Raw genomic sequence first — 14254 nt, forward strand, 5'->3', positions numbered from 1 at the left:
GTAATGTAGCTGTGACTACGGTGTCAAACAACCAGAGTTTGGTGCGGGGCTCATGGAACTGTATGTGAGCACATTGACTCTCAAGTGCCCCTAGTGCTGCGTATCCACATGCCAGACGTGCCTCTGATGCCCCTCTCAATGAAAAACGTGGGCTAGAGAAGGGGACTCCCAAGTAGACATATTCCCTCACATGCCCCAATATGTCTCCCCCAAATGTGAACTAGTACATAGATCTAGTCACCCATGCTGCTGAAGTATTGAAAACCATGGTTTTGGTCTTCCCAAGGTTCACCGAGAGAGAGAGAGAGAGAGAGAGAGAGAGAGAGAGAGCCCAACCCCCACCGCAAAAACCCAAAAACAAGAAAAAGCCAATAACAATATACCTTCTGCAAAGATCAGTATGCACATCACACATTGAATCTGCACCATCCACTATTAAATGAATGCACCTATATCAACATCTTATCTTTACATCCTTATGGAACAACACTGCTTTAATTTCAAACCTTTTTCAAACATTCAACTGTCTCTGCATGTCTTAATTCAGCATCTTCAGTTGCTTGCTCCATTGCAGTGAGCATGGCATGCAAATCTGCCACCTCACCCCTTAAAGATTTACACATTTCTTCGTATTTTGTATTCTCCCTGAAAGGCAAACATTTGTGAAGAAAATCTGTGGATTAACAATATCTGTAAACCGCAGATAGAAATCAATGAGTATTTGATTGGTTTTTGCAAAGGATGCATTGCACATTTTCCTTTCCAAGAAAAACAATTCTATTAAAAACCAAACATTACTTAGGTTAAGTACAAGCTGTTAATGAAAACAAATAAATATGTTCTCTGTAGGGAGCATGTCTAGTACAGAGTTAGTCTGGCAGTCTATAATGCCAACTATATATGAAGTCCAAAGATAGAAGCCTATTTCCTCCTCATATGCTTGAACAGCCCTATAATCTGACTCTGCCTCTGATGGTGTGAAGGCTCTCTTTTTATATATGAGTGTCTCGAAATCTGTAATATGCTGCTGAACTGTGGCCTCACTGCATTTTCTTGTCCCTTTCTACCAAGCAGCAGTCCACTTTGCCTGAGGAAATTCAGAGTGTGTATACTCATCTGCTGACTAGTGATGTGATAATATATGCTCTCTGAAAATCACATAGCCGCATGCAGGCCCTCTGTCTGTAACCAATGTTACTGTTCCTAGGTTAGAATCATCACTCCATGAGTTGCCTGCAAAACTCAGAACCTCTAGGACAATCTCAAATGCAATGTCTCTGAGTTTCCTCAACTAGTATACAGCTCCAGCAAGCTATTGGCGTTCTACAATAATCCAGCGAGGTGCCTATTGCCAGATTCCTAAGTGAGATAAGCCAAAGAAAGCCAACATCTTTTTACATCTAATGTCCTCTAGCTTCCTCCAAAACTCTGAGAACAAAGGCTGATTAATGACCTGGTTATATCTATGCTGAAAAGCATTTGGAGTCACACAGATCCTGCTCATCTGATCCTCCTCTGCAGTCTAGTTGTGTACTGAAAGTTTGAAATGTCAGGCATGAAGTTCATACAGCATAGAGACAGGGAACGCCCGTTCCGGCACATAGGAACGGATTAACGCATTCCGAGGGGTTCGGGCCAAGGAAACGCTGGCGAAACGTTCCAGCCCATTTCTTGGCCTGTTCCCTCCCGTTCCAGGTCCGTTCCCTGGCCGTTCCAGGTCCGTTCCTTGTCTGGAACGGCCGTTCCAGCTCAAGAGTTTTTTAGTTTTTTTAATTTTTAACTTTTAACTTTTTTTTTCTGTTGTCGCCCGCGCTGCCTCGAACTGCCCGCGTGTCGCCCGTTTCGCGCCCGTTTGTCTGGACTCTATCGCCCGTTTCGCCTCGCCCACGTCTGTCCTCGCCTATGTCGCTGCACTCCCATTTCGCGCCCGTCTGTCCTCGAGGCTCGCCTACGTCGCTGCGCTCCCGTCTGTCCGTCGCCTGCGCCCGTTCGCCTGCGCCTGTTTCGCCTACGTCGCTTGCGCCTGTCCGCCCAGTCCGCCGAGTACCCAGTCCGCTTGCCGACTATCCCATCCCACTCTGCCTGCTCCGCCTGCCCTGCCGACTGTCCCCGCCCACTTCGCCTGCTCCGCCTGCCCTTCCGACTGTCCCGCCGACTATCTCGCCTGCCCCGCCTACCCCCACTGCCTAGGCCCTACTCCCACCTGCTCTCGGGACTCGTCTACCTCTCCCGACTATCTCGTGACTTCTCCCCGGGATCAGGTGAAGTCTCAAGGTCCGAGGATCATTATCTCGATTCTCAAATTTGTCATTGTCCCAAATTTGGGAGCTGAAAATGCGCCAAATTTTGGGGCATTTTCAGCAAGGAATTGCAGGCTCGAATGCCCCAAAATTGGGGCATTTTGAGTCTGTCATTGCCCCAAGTTTGGGAGCTGAAAATACTCCAAATTTTGGGGCATTTTCAGCAAGGGAATGTTCAATGCAGGCTAGAATGCCCCAAATTTGTGGCATTTTCAATAAAAGGAATGCAAGCTGGCATTTTTAGCATTGCTAAAAATTTAACACACACATGTTGAAATTTTGGCTGCAAATTTTTGCAATTTTATTGAACTTTATTGATTATTTGTCACTTTTATATAGATGGCAGCATTGACATCTATGGGATCTTCATCATCCTTAGCAGGTACTTTGTCAACAACTGGACGAAGTCGAAGCACTACTTGGTCATGGTGGGATGAGGTAGATGCAGGGGTGCCATTGAGAGGTGGAGGGGCTCGCCCTTGGAAATGCAAACTTTGCCCTTATGCTCGCACTAGTGGGGCTGATAAAGTGAGAGCCCATCTTCTACATGAGGAGGGGAAAGAGGTGCGTTTTTGCACCAATGTATCAATTGAGAAAAGGCAGGAGTTACTTGACCGCATAGCCACATCTATGGGGAATTCACATGCCAGGAGGACGCCAAATATAGCAGTGGATCCAACAACATGGACTCCAAGACCAGCAGGGCATGGTGCTTCATGCAGAAGACCACCAGGATTAGTGGCTACGCAACCTTCTCGTGGGCCATCAATGGCAACAGGTCGTGGTGCTAAACAGAGTTCATTGCACACTTCATGGGAACCAAAGAAAAAAGAGGAAACAGATGCAGCAGTGGCATGCTTTTTTTACCATGACCATATTGCATTCAAATCAGCCAGGTCACCTTATTTTTTAAATATGGTGACAAAGATTGCAGAGTATGGACCCACATATAAGTCCCCTTCATCAGAAACTATCAGGACTACATTGCTTCAAAAGGAGAAAGTAGCCATAGAGATTGCAACAGCAAATATTCGCAATCAATGGGTAAGAAATGGAGTGACATTGATAGCAGATGGATGGAGTGACACACACCATAGGTCCATACATGGTATTGTTGCATATTCTCGTGGAGATGTATACTTCATTGGTAGTCATGATGCTTCAGAGACTGGAAAGAGTGCAGATGTATTGGCATCCGAGTGGTGCGAGGCAGTGCAGGCTGTTGGGGCAGAAAATGTAGTGCAGTTTGTGGCAGATGGTGAACCTACAAACAGGGCAGCAGGAAACATTTTAATAGCAATGTATCCACATATCACCTTTAGTCCATGTATGGCGCATTGCTTGAATAACTTATTGAAGGATATTGGGGACTTGCCATGGATTGCATCTCTTGTTGCGAAAGACAACAAGATTATCACATTTATATGTAATCATCAGTACTTGTATGTTGAGTTTCGCAAGAGAAGTGACAAAGAACTTACTCGGATACACGATTTGCATATAACTTTCTTATGCTTGATCGATTGCACTATTGCAAAGATGCAATTAGGGAGCTATTTGCTAGTGATGAGTATGAAAATTGGACTAGGGCTGCCACTGCTACTGCTGTGTTATGTAATGCATATGTTTCTGATAGAGATTTTTGGGATGAGGTTAATCGCACCAACCAAATGGTTGATCCTATTATGCACATGTTGAGGCTTGCAGATGGCATGGATCCATGCATTGGGAAGATCTATGAAAGTATGGATCGCATGATTGAGAGGTTGGAGAGTTTGGAATCAAATGCAGATAGGTATGAGCAAATCAAGGAGTTATGCATCAGCAGATGGAATGAGTATGACTCTCCTATGCATGCTGCAGCATATGTGCTTGATCCTGAGTTTCAAGGAAAGATGCAAGAAAGAGACCTTGAGGTGGCCAAGGCTTGGAACACATTGCTTGCAAGGCTTTATCCTAGCCGTGAAATGCAATGCAAAATTAAAAATCAGCTCTCTGTATATCGACAAACATTAGGGATGTTTGGTACAAAGGATGCACTAGAGGACAGGACAAATATTGGGGCTGCTTTATGGTGGGAGGACTATGGGGCAGAAGCTCCAGAGTTGCAGAGTTTGGCTATTCGTATTCTTAGCCAAACAATTAGCTCTTCTTGTTTAGAGCAACTATGGAGCTCCTTCAATCACATTCACTCAAAGAAGAGAAATCGTCTTGGTACAATGAAGACGAATGACCTAGTTTATGTGAGCTCCAATCTTCGCTTGCCAGCTCGTACATCAGTTGCAAAGGCTGATTCTTTTATATGTTGGGAAAAAGATGACGATGATGATGATGGTGATGATGATGGGCAGGATGTTGTTCAGCAGGATGAGCATTCAGGCACAGTGGAGCCATCTTCCATGAATCAGAGCACTTAGTAGCTAGCCTTTTGGAACTTTAGAGTATTGACTTGGAAATTGGAGCTCTTGTAACTTGGATCTTTACTATTTAGGCTTTAAAGTTTACTGTTTAGTGCATATTTTGTGTTTTTGCAATGCACACTTATTGCCAGTTGGACTTATGCAACATTGTTGATTACAGTGTTGAATTATGAATGCGACAATCCATTGCTGGTTACAATGTTTTGAATCCTTATTATTGTTGAAAGTTGAAACTTGATTATTATGTCTCTAGAGTCTAATTTCATGAATTATAATTCATGGTTGATAATAGATATGATCTGTCTCTCTAGATTCTAAGACTAGTGTTGACTCTCTCTCTCTAGAGGATATATATGTACATCACAAATACAATGGTTGTGTAAACAACCAATCCGGTGGGCTGTAATGCCAAACCATATAAGGGGCAGCCATATGAGGGGCAATATGGAAGAAAGCGCCTGAATTCCATGTCCACAGAAAAGCCTCTCTTCTCTTCCTCCGCGTCTTAGAGTTGCCTTGCATCCTCTCCCATCTCCTGTGAAGAGTGTGAATCATCTTTATCCAGATCCTTGATAGAGTCTCTGCTGTGGATACATCCAGAAGGTCAATAGCGTGGCTGCATCTCGCAGTCCAAATCAGGACCAGGGATTGCACTCCTAGCAGCCTCCTCCAAATAAAAAGGGGTCTTCTATATGTACTCCAATTGGTGCTTCCTGCTTCTTGCTGTGGTTCTGGATTCTTGCTCCATGTCTTGCCTAATGGCGACCATTGCACTTCTAGATTGCTCTTACCCATGCCCAGAGTTCCAATTCAATGGCTATGATCTTTGGACTCCTTAACAACTTCCTAACATTCCTTTCCCCTTTCTTGAATCTGGTACTAGGTATGGCTAAGAGTCCTATAGTTTTTGTTGACGATATTTTTGGAATCTAAATGACTCCGTGTATCTAACGCTACTTAAATCTGGTCTAGGGATGAACATCACCTCTTGATTGCCAGCATGTTTGGGTCAATTTTGTGCCATAGGCGCTCTGGCTTACCAGTCGACTCCTACTTCTTTGGGATGTCATCATCACCTCCCTCCGTCTCTTTGTTTTTGCTTTTCCTCATGGAGATTCCTGATCATATGGCATCCCTTGTTGCATCAATCACTACCTTTCCTGCCTTCCCAGTGCTAGCGGGTCACTTTTCTCAAAAAAGTGCACTTGGTGTCTCCTCAGTTTTCTCTGTTCTACTGCAATAGGAATTTGTGTGGCAATTGAAGCTGGCCTTAGCTAACAGGACACAGCAATGAGCTGTGGCCATTCATCCTTGACAAGGAGTTCCACGTGGCAAATCCTGGTGTCCAGTGATTTCCCGCTGCTTCATGTATCAAGTTCTGTGCTTAGCTTCTCACTGTGCTTTAAGGGCAGTTGTTCTTACAGATGCAGATGGAGAAGATTATTGTAGTTGCCCATCAAAGTGAATTGATGCTCTTGCCAGTTTTTAAAGGCTGTGTACAAAGTGTCCACTAATTCAAGCAAGTTCTTTGTTTGATCTGACCTTGCAGTCAAATCTGCCTCTCACAGTGTCTCCTTAAGCATCTTCATGTTCTCCACCATTTCCCTGCACAAAGTCCTATTCTGCACTAAAAACACACACTGTCTTCTGCATCTGCTGGCTTTAGGATGGCTAAGAATAAGGGTGAAAACAAGATGGGTAGGTCCTCTGGTTTTGGCAGCTACAGCATACAGAAGTGGAAGGCTGTTGCGGAATTGACTCATGATTTCCAACATAGAAACATAAGAGGAGGGATGAGAATGGAGTTGGGACTGACAAACTCAAGTAAGGTGGATGGAGGGATGGAACAGCATGTACAAAATGTGAAGACAAGATCTACAACTATTCATATTGTTTTTGAAGGCATCATATAAGGATGAGCATTTCAACTTTTAAAAAATGAATGTTTGAGTGTACATTATAAAATAAAATCTGAATATGTATATGCCAAACCCTTCTCCATCCTAGATTGGCGGAAGCATCCCTTGGCCATCCATTTGTTAGAGGCAAGATAAGGGACATCCCCCAATTTGAGACCGTGAAACCAGCCGTCCTTCCGTGGATAGGTGGTAAATCCCTGATTACAACTTAATTACAGTAGCAAACAATAAATGCAAATCTGAAAAATACAAATTTACCTACTAATCTTGGACAATGCACACCCGATTGGCCCCAAAATTGGCACCCCTTTCAGTATTTCTTTAGCTTTAGTGAAGAACAAGTTGATTTACAATGGGGTTCTCCCAATCCCCTTCGCAATCCAAACTCCCCTTGCTGTCCAAAGTGACCAGCAGGCCTTCAATCTGATTTGCCCCTTGATTTAGGCACTTAATTGGCCTTCACCCACTTCATAGACAATGGAAATGCCCCAAATTCAATGGCTGGCTAGTCCACCAGAATTTAGCTGAAATTCACTTTCAACCCTGAAAAATCCAAGTCTTGGAGCTTCCATTTCTGGGAGGCTTTGTGAAGCTACTACTAAACCCTTGTTTCTGTTATAAAGTAGGGCTTACAACAGAGAAATTTGCAATTTCTCAACCTCCAAGGGTCCAAATGTTGAGATCTTGGGAGCAAGGCTGTGAAATTACTGGGAGATGAGAAAGAAAGCTATAGAGAGAAAAAATCTAGAGTTTTGTCACGAAGAATGACTGAAAATCAGTCAAATGCAGTTACTACGGTGCCCAGAAAAATAATCTGACTGGCCAATAATTAAATTGGCTAGGTATCTTCCACTCCCAACCTTTAATTATTGAAAATTAATCTAATAATTATTTCGGTGCCCAAAAAAATAATCTGATTGGCCAATAATCTTCCACTCCCGAGTCTCTCTATGCCATCTTTGACCATTAGATCGACATTAGGTACCATTAAACGCCACATCTCTAGTATCACCAATTGACACTTATGGCCAAATGAATGACCTAGGCCAACAATTGATACCAAATACCACCAAGTACATGTGCAACATAACTTATAGCAACTTTTGCCTTTGACATCCCGTGATTTTTTGGAGTCCCGAGCTTGTAAATTTACTCTAACCCCAGTTGCACCTCACATGTGCAATATTTACTTAATCATGTAATTAAAAATTAATCCACATATTAAGTGAGGTTTCAAAAATACACGTCATCATGACAGAGCCCCCACCCAGTTGTGGATCCAAATCCTCACCGTCGCAACTCTCAAAACATCGGCCTTGATGACTAAATCCAGGTCAGGTTAAGGGCGGGGGGGGGGGGGAGGTGTGAGAGGTGTATTAGCTGAATCCATTGTATCTGGTCATATCAAATGGCCTAGAGTGCTATGCCCCTCCTAAGATGCCTTTCTCAGGACTGTGCATGTACTAATTTGCCCTGCACACAGAGAAAGAAAAGAAAGAAAGATCTATTGATGTCTCTAAAAGGCCAAAGTGGCCTATGAGACCATAATCAATATAACTAGTATCATCATCTCTCATCAGATAAGAAGAAATAAAATGTATATGTAAGTTTACATGGTATATTGGAGAGAGAGAGAGAGAGAGACGATGGTGAGAAGCTCATGAGGCTGCCGCAAGGGTTTCTGCCCTATCCACTGTCTTGGGACTGACTGTCCCCCACCCCTGAACTGCTGTGACCTGCCCGTCTGCTGCTTCTGCCCACCCTGGGGTGCCTGCCCTGCCTATGTCGGGGGCTGCCCTGCCGCACTCCCTGTTCTGGAGGCTGCCCTGCCTGTTTTGGAGGACTGTTACCTGTGAGTAGCCTGCTCTCTTCATCGTCTGCACTGCATGTGAGCTAGAGGAGTCTTCTGCCCTGCACGTTGTCAGAAAACCATGACCTAGGGCTATCTGTCCAGGCTGTGCAGTTCTATGCAGGCTGAGCAGGCCTGTCTTGATCGTTCACAGGTCCCGTGTGGGATCTATATCAAACAGGACAAGACATTAGAAGTGTGAGAACAGACCTGCAGCTCGACAATATTTTCTGGAGAACCCATTTTGCATATTGAGTGGCCCAAGGAGGAGACAGAAAAGGGAGTTCAGTGCTGCCATCTGATCTGTGACAAATATGTCCAAGCTAAGCACTGCTTTTATCGACTCAGTTGTGGAGGCTTTGGGACCCGATTCAGATGATGAGAAACAGGAAAAATGGTTCCCTGTACTGGGATGGAGGTCCCTTTTTCTGGGGCTCTACCCAGTCCCGATGCAGGGCCACCAATTGAATGCAGAAAACATGCCTCTGATGCTTTGATGGAAGAAGCTAATGAAGTGATTCTTTGTGATGTGGTCAAGCTTTGGTGTGCTTCTTGCACTTTTGTCTTCTTGTCTCTATTCTATCTCATTTTTGCATCATGGCTTACAGCCACACTGCACCTTGTAATCTTATACTCTTTTCGTAAGAATTATAGTTGGGGGGGTGGGGGGGAGGGGTGTTTGGTGGTGGGGGGGTTGTGGGTGTGGAGGAGGATATTGAACGATGGCCAAGAAGATGCTGCCATCTGCTCATCCGTGTCTGGCGCTGCCTTCCTTGTGACCGGTGACATCCCCGAGGGCTCACGGACCTAGGTGGCCTGCAGTCTTGCCCATCCACTATCCCCTGCACAACGCTGCCATGCTTCTGCAGGGCCACACACACAGCCTGCACACTGTTCCTGTGCCTGGTCCTTGTGTGCATGCAATCGCCTGTCTTTGCAAAGAAAAAGAGAACAGGACAGTGCATGAACATCTACCATAAGATGCAGCCTTGCAAAGAAAAAGAGAACAAGACAGTGCACGAATGTCTGTCATAAGACGCAGCCTTGCAAGAATCACCTTTTTTTTAATGCTGCTGAAACCAACCTTCCTTCTATGGATGGGTGGTAATTCCCTGATTACAACTTACTTACGGCAGCAATATTTATTACAAAACTAAGAAATGCAAATTAACTCACAATCTTGGACAATGGACACCCTGTTGGCCCCAAAACTGGCGCCCCTATTCGGTACTTCTTTCACTTAATTGAAATAGGAGTTGATGTACAATGGGATTTTTCCAATTCCTTTTGGTATTCCAACTCTCCTTGCTGTCCAAAATGACCAGTAAGTCTTTAATTTGATTTGTCCCTTGATTCGGACAATCAATTGGCCTTCACTTGTTTTGATAGAGATGGAAAATGCCCCAAATTCATTGATTTGCCTGTCCCTCTACTTGAATTTGACTAAAAATAACTTTACCCTTGTTGAATCCAAATCTTGGAGCTTCCAATTTTTTGGCATGCTTCTCGAGGTTGCTGCTGCTAAACCCTAATTTCTACTCTGTAGATTAGGGTTTACAATAGAGAAATCTGAAATTTCTCAGCCTTTGGTGATCTCAAAGCTGTAATCTTTGGAGCAAGGTTGTAGAAAGGCTAGGAGATGAGAGGGAATGCTGAGGAGAGAGAAAATTCAGACTTTCTGTTTGTGAAGAACTAAAGAAAATTAGTCATTTATTATTGTTGTCCTGTCAAGCAATTGTGAAAGCTGTCACCTACAACTTAGGATCACCAGATAGACTACTATCCCATTCTATATGCTATCATCTACACCAAAAGGAGCTTGGGCTCCTGTCACCTGCTCCTAGAGGTCTCCAAAAATTACTATCACTTCCATAGGACTGATTCTTGGTAGCTGCAAATCACATTAGCAACCTCTCATTACTCTGTAACAGCCTCTTTCTCTCTCAAATGGTTGGAATAGACTTCATCAGCCTCTAAAAACGTTTTTCCCATTTGCATGGGCAAGTTTTGCCAAGTGCCAGCCTTCTAATCCCATTTTTAGCATTTTTCAATCTATTAAATATTAATTTTTAGTCTTTAAATATTGAAAATTGGGTGTGGTCGGTTGGTCAAGCGCCAAACGGGCGATACGGGAGCAAGTTTGACTGGCAGGAGACTAGTCTTGGTCAACGCTAGGACAAGCCCACTTTCTTTTTCTCCAATTTTCTTTAATTTCTTTCATTTTTCATTCTCCCCTTTGCCAGGCATTCACACGCACAAGCACAATGTGCAATTTTGACCAAGAAAATTGGAGCTTTTCCCGGATTTGGACACTTCAACGCAGAACAAGACAATCTGACTTAGAAATTACACATTTGTACATTTGCCCGAGAAATTTTGGGGCTTTTCACATTTTAGTGGAATTTCTTCAATTTCACAGAAATCTGTGCACTCCAGACCTAAGAAAATTGGGGCTTTTGCAAAATCCCCTCAATTTTTGCAACAAATGTTAGGTATATGCACTTGGGTATATGTATTGATGCAATCCGGACGGATTTCCTTCTGAAAATTTGGGGCTTTTGATCAAATTTGTCACATTTGTGCCCAGGAATGCTTTTGGAGCAGAAATTGTAGTGAAATTTTAGGGATTTCACAAGTAATTGGTGCCTTGGTCTCCAAATGGGTCAGTAATTGCTTGAGGAGTGCAGCAACAGACACTCTCTAATTCTGAAAATCTGTTTGTAGATCTAAAATTTCTGCAATCTTGGAATTTTCGTTGCTGGTCGGTACTTGTAGTGTACGGTGGTTACTTATATGACATTTGGGCCAGCCTACAAAGAAGAGCAATGTGAAAATAGAAGAGGTAAATGTAGTCACTCATGAAATTGACAATGATAATGATGTACTTTCTACTTCTTCTTTTAGTGCACATGCATTGATTGTTGATTCTAAGGATGACATGCACACTTGGATACTTGGGTTTACGTGCATCCTTTTATGTCACACCACATCATGAGCGGTTTTTTGACTACAATGGTGGTACACATGGTGTTGTCCACTTGGGGAATAACTATACATGTAAAATTACATGCATTGGCAGTGTGAAACTGGAATTTCAGCATGGCTCCGTGTTTGTTTTGTATTATGTGAGACGTGTACCTCAGCTCTAGAAGAGCTTGATAAGTACAGGGCAGCTAGATGATGAAGGCTATCACACGACCTTTGGGGATAGCAAATGGAAAATTTGTAAGGGCTCTCATATTGTTGGGTCCAAAAGTGATACTTTGTATCCTTTGCATGTATCTAGTGTGCGTGACCATGTAGTTGCTATAATCGAGCAGCCAAGTGTTTCTTTGTGGTAGAGCTAGTTGGGACACATGAGTCAAACTGGAATGAAAGTACTTTCTTGCTTGGGTTATTTACCGTTTTTGAGGTATGCTGATTTTGAACAGTGTGATCATTGTATTTATGGTAAACATGCTGAAACGTCACATAAAAAATCTCTTTCTCTAAAGTCTTCACCCTTAGAGTTGGTACATTTAAATGTATGTCAAATGCCATGATTAGCTTTAGGGAAAAAAAAGTATTTCATTACCTTTGTTGATGATGCCACATGCAAAGTATGGGTTTATCCAATCCATCACAAATACGAGGCCTTAGATAAATTTAAAAATTTCCTGGAACTTGCTGAAAATCAGACCAGCAAGACATTAAAGTGTCTTCACTGTGACAATGATGGGGAATATGTGTCCAAAGACTTTCAGGAGTTTTGTGATAGCAAAGGGATTAAAAGAGAACTCATCACTCGTAATCCATCCCAAAATGGTATTGCAGAGCATATGAAGAGGACCATTCAAGACAAGGTCTATACAATATTGTCGCATACTGCTTTGCCTCATGGATTTTGGGCAAAGGTTGTTATGGCAGCCGTACACTTGATTAATCGATCACCAAATAGGTCTTTGGAAGGAAAAGTCTCTCAAGAAGCGTGGTTGGGCAAGCCACCTTCATATGCTCACTTAAGAGAGTTTGGCTATGAGGCCTTTGTGTACATTCACAAGGAAAAATGCAACAAACTTGAGCCAAAGTCCTGTAAATGTATTTTCCTAGGATATGGTGATGAAGGTGAGATGGGGTATCGATTATGGGATCTGAGAAAAGAATAGTGTGCAGCAATGATGTTATCTTCCGGGAAGATCACATGCACAAACAGCCCGAAAAGATAGAGGAGGTCAAAAGGGTTGTATTCCGGGAGGATGTATCGATTGGATAGCAAAAAATGCCATTAGACAGCAACAAATACCTGCTGTAAGTGTCCCTGAAAATGCAGGGAATGATGCTGAAAATGATTAGCAAGATCTTGCCCATGATGTACCACAAATTCAGCAAGAACAGATGCCTTTGGAACAACCAAAACCGGCTGTACAGCATGTTGAACCTGCATAACAGCAAGCTGTTAATGCAGATTTGCAAGCTAAACATCCAGTAAATCTTGACCATTGCGTCGGTAGGTCGACCAAAGTGCAAAGACAGGCAGATAGGTTTGTTCCTGGTGTCAATAATGGGGCTGATTATGTCCTATTGACCGATTGTGGTGAGCCATCATGCTTCTAGGAAGCAATGGACAGAAAAGATAGTAAGAAAAGGCTATGTTGTCAGAGATGGAATCTCTCATGAAAAATGGCACTTGGAATTTAGTGCATTTGCCTAAAGGACAGAAGGTGCTACCATGCAAATGGGTTTACAAAATGAATGTCACTTCTCATTCTTTGCCAAAGTACAAGGCATGACTAGTTGCTAAAGGGTACAAGCAAGAACATGGAATTCATTTTGATGAAATATTTTCTCTTGTAGTCAAAATGACTAGGTTGCAAACCATCTTGGTCTTAGTTGTATCTGAAGATATGGAGCTTATACAGATGGATGTGAGAACCGCTTTCTTACATGGTGATCTACATAAGGAGATCTATATGCAACAACCCGAGGATTTTACTGCATACAGGAAATAGCACATGGTATGTAAGCTCAACAAGAGTTTGTATGGGCTGAAGTAGGCACCACGAGAATGGTATCATAAATTTGATACATTTATGCAATCTCAGGGATTTCATCGCTCTCAAGTCGATCATTGCTTATACACCAAGAAGGCAGATGGCAGCCTTATTCTCTTGGTTTTGTATGTGGATGACATGCTGATTGCAGGCAAGGATGTTCATGCCCTAGACTCCTTGAAGCAAGTTTACACAATAGCTTTGATATGAAGGACCTTGGTGAGGCCAATCACATTCTTGGCATGCGTATACTTAGAAATAGATTGAAGGGTCTTCTTTATTTGTCACGGCAAGAGTATGTCACTAAGGTTTTGTAGTGTTTCAATATGGAGGGGAAAAAACCATTGGTATACCATTGCCTCCATATGTGAAAGTTAGTGTAGATGACAACCCTACATCTGATGATGGAAACGCTGAAATGGCCAAGATACCTTATGCTTCAGCTATTGGTAGCTTGATGTATGCTATGGTTGCTACACGTCCTGACATGGCATTTGTAGTGGGAGTGGTTAGCAAATACATGGCATATCCTGGAAAAAAGCATTGGGAAGTAGTGAAGGTATCATGAGATACCTTAAGGCACAAAGGATTTCTGTATTTGCTTTGATAAGCAGAAGTCATCTATTGTTGGCTTCATGGATGTAGACTATGATGGTCATCCTAATTGCAGGAAATCTACTTCAGGATATGTGTTCACATTCATAGGTAGAGCAATCTCTTGGATATCTAGGCTGCA

At 43.0% G+C, this 14254-nt stretch overlaps 1 protein-coding gene across 2 annotated transcripts in view; it reads right to left on the reverse strand.

Annotated features, from left to right (window-relative positions):
- Positions 1-14254, reverse strand: part of LOC148013871 (uncharacterized) — an 85747-nt gene that overhangs the window by 12445 nt on the left and 59048 nt on the right. For both annotated transcript variants that reach the window (XM_087666382.1, XM_087666381.1), the window contains one exon: positions 507-645. In XM_087666382.1, coding sequence (XP_087522508.1) covers positions 507-645 — 139 coding nt within the window. The remainder of the gene's footprint in view (positions 1-506; positions 646-14254) is intronic.

The sequence above is a fragment of the Lygodium microphyllum genome, chromosome 25 (assembly GCF_053477565.2).
Source record: "Lygodium microphyllum isolate KBCC chromosome 25, Lygodium_microphyllum_v1.1.10, whole genome shotgun sequence".
NCBI lineage: Eukaryota > Viridiplantae > Streptophyta > Polypodiopsida > Schizaeales > Lygodiaceae > Lygodium > Lygodium microphyllum.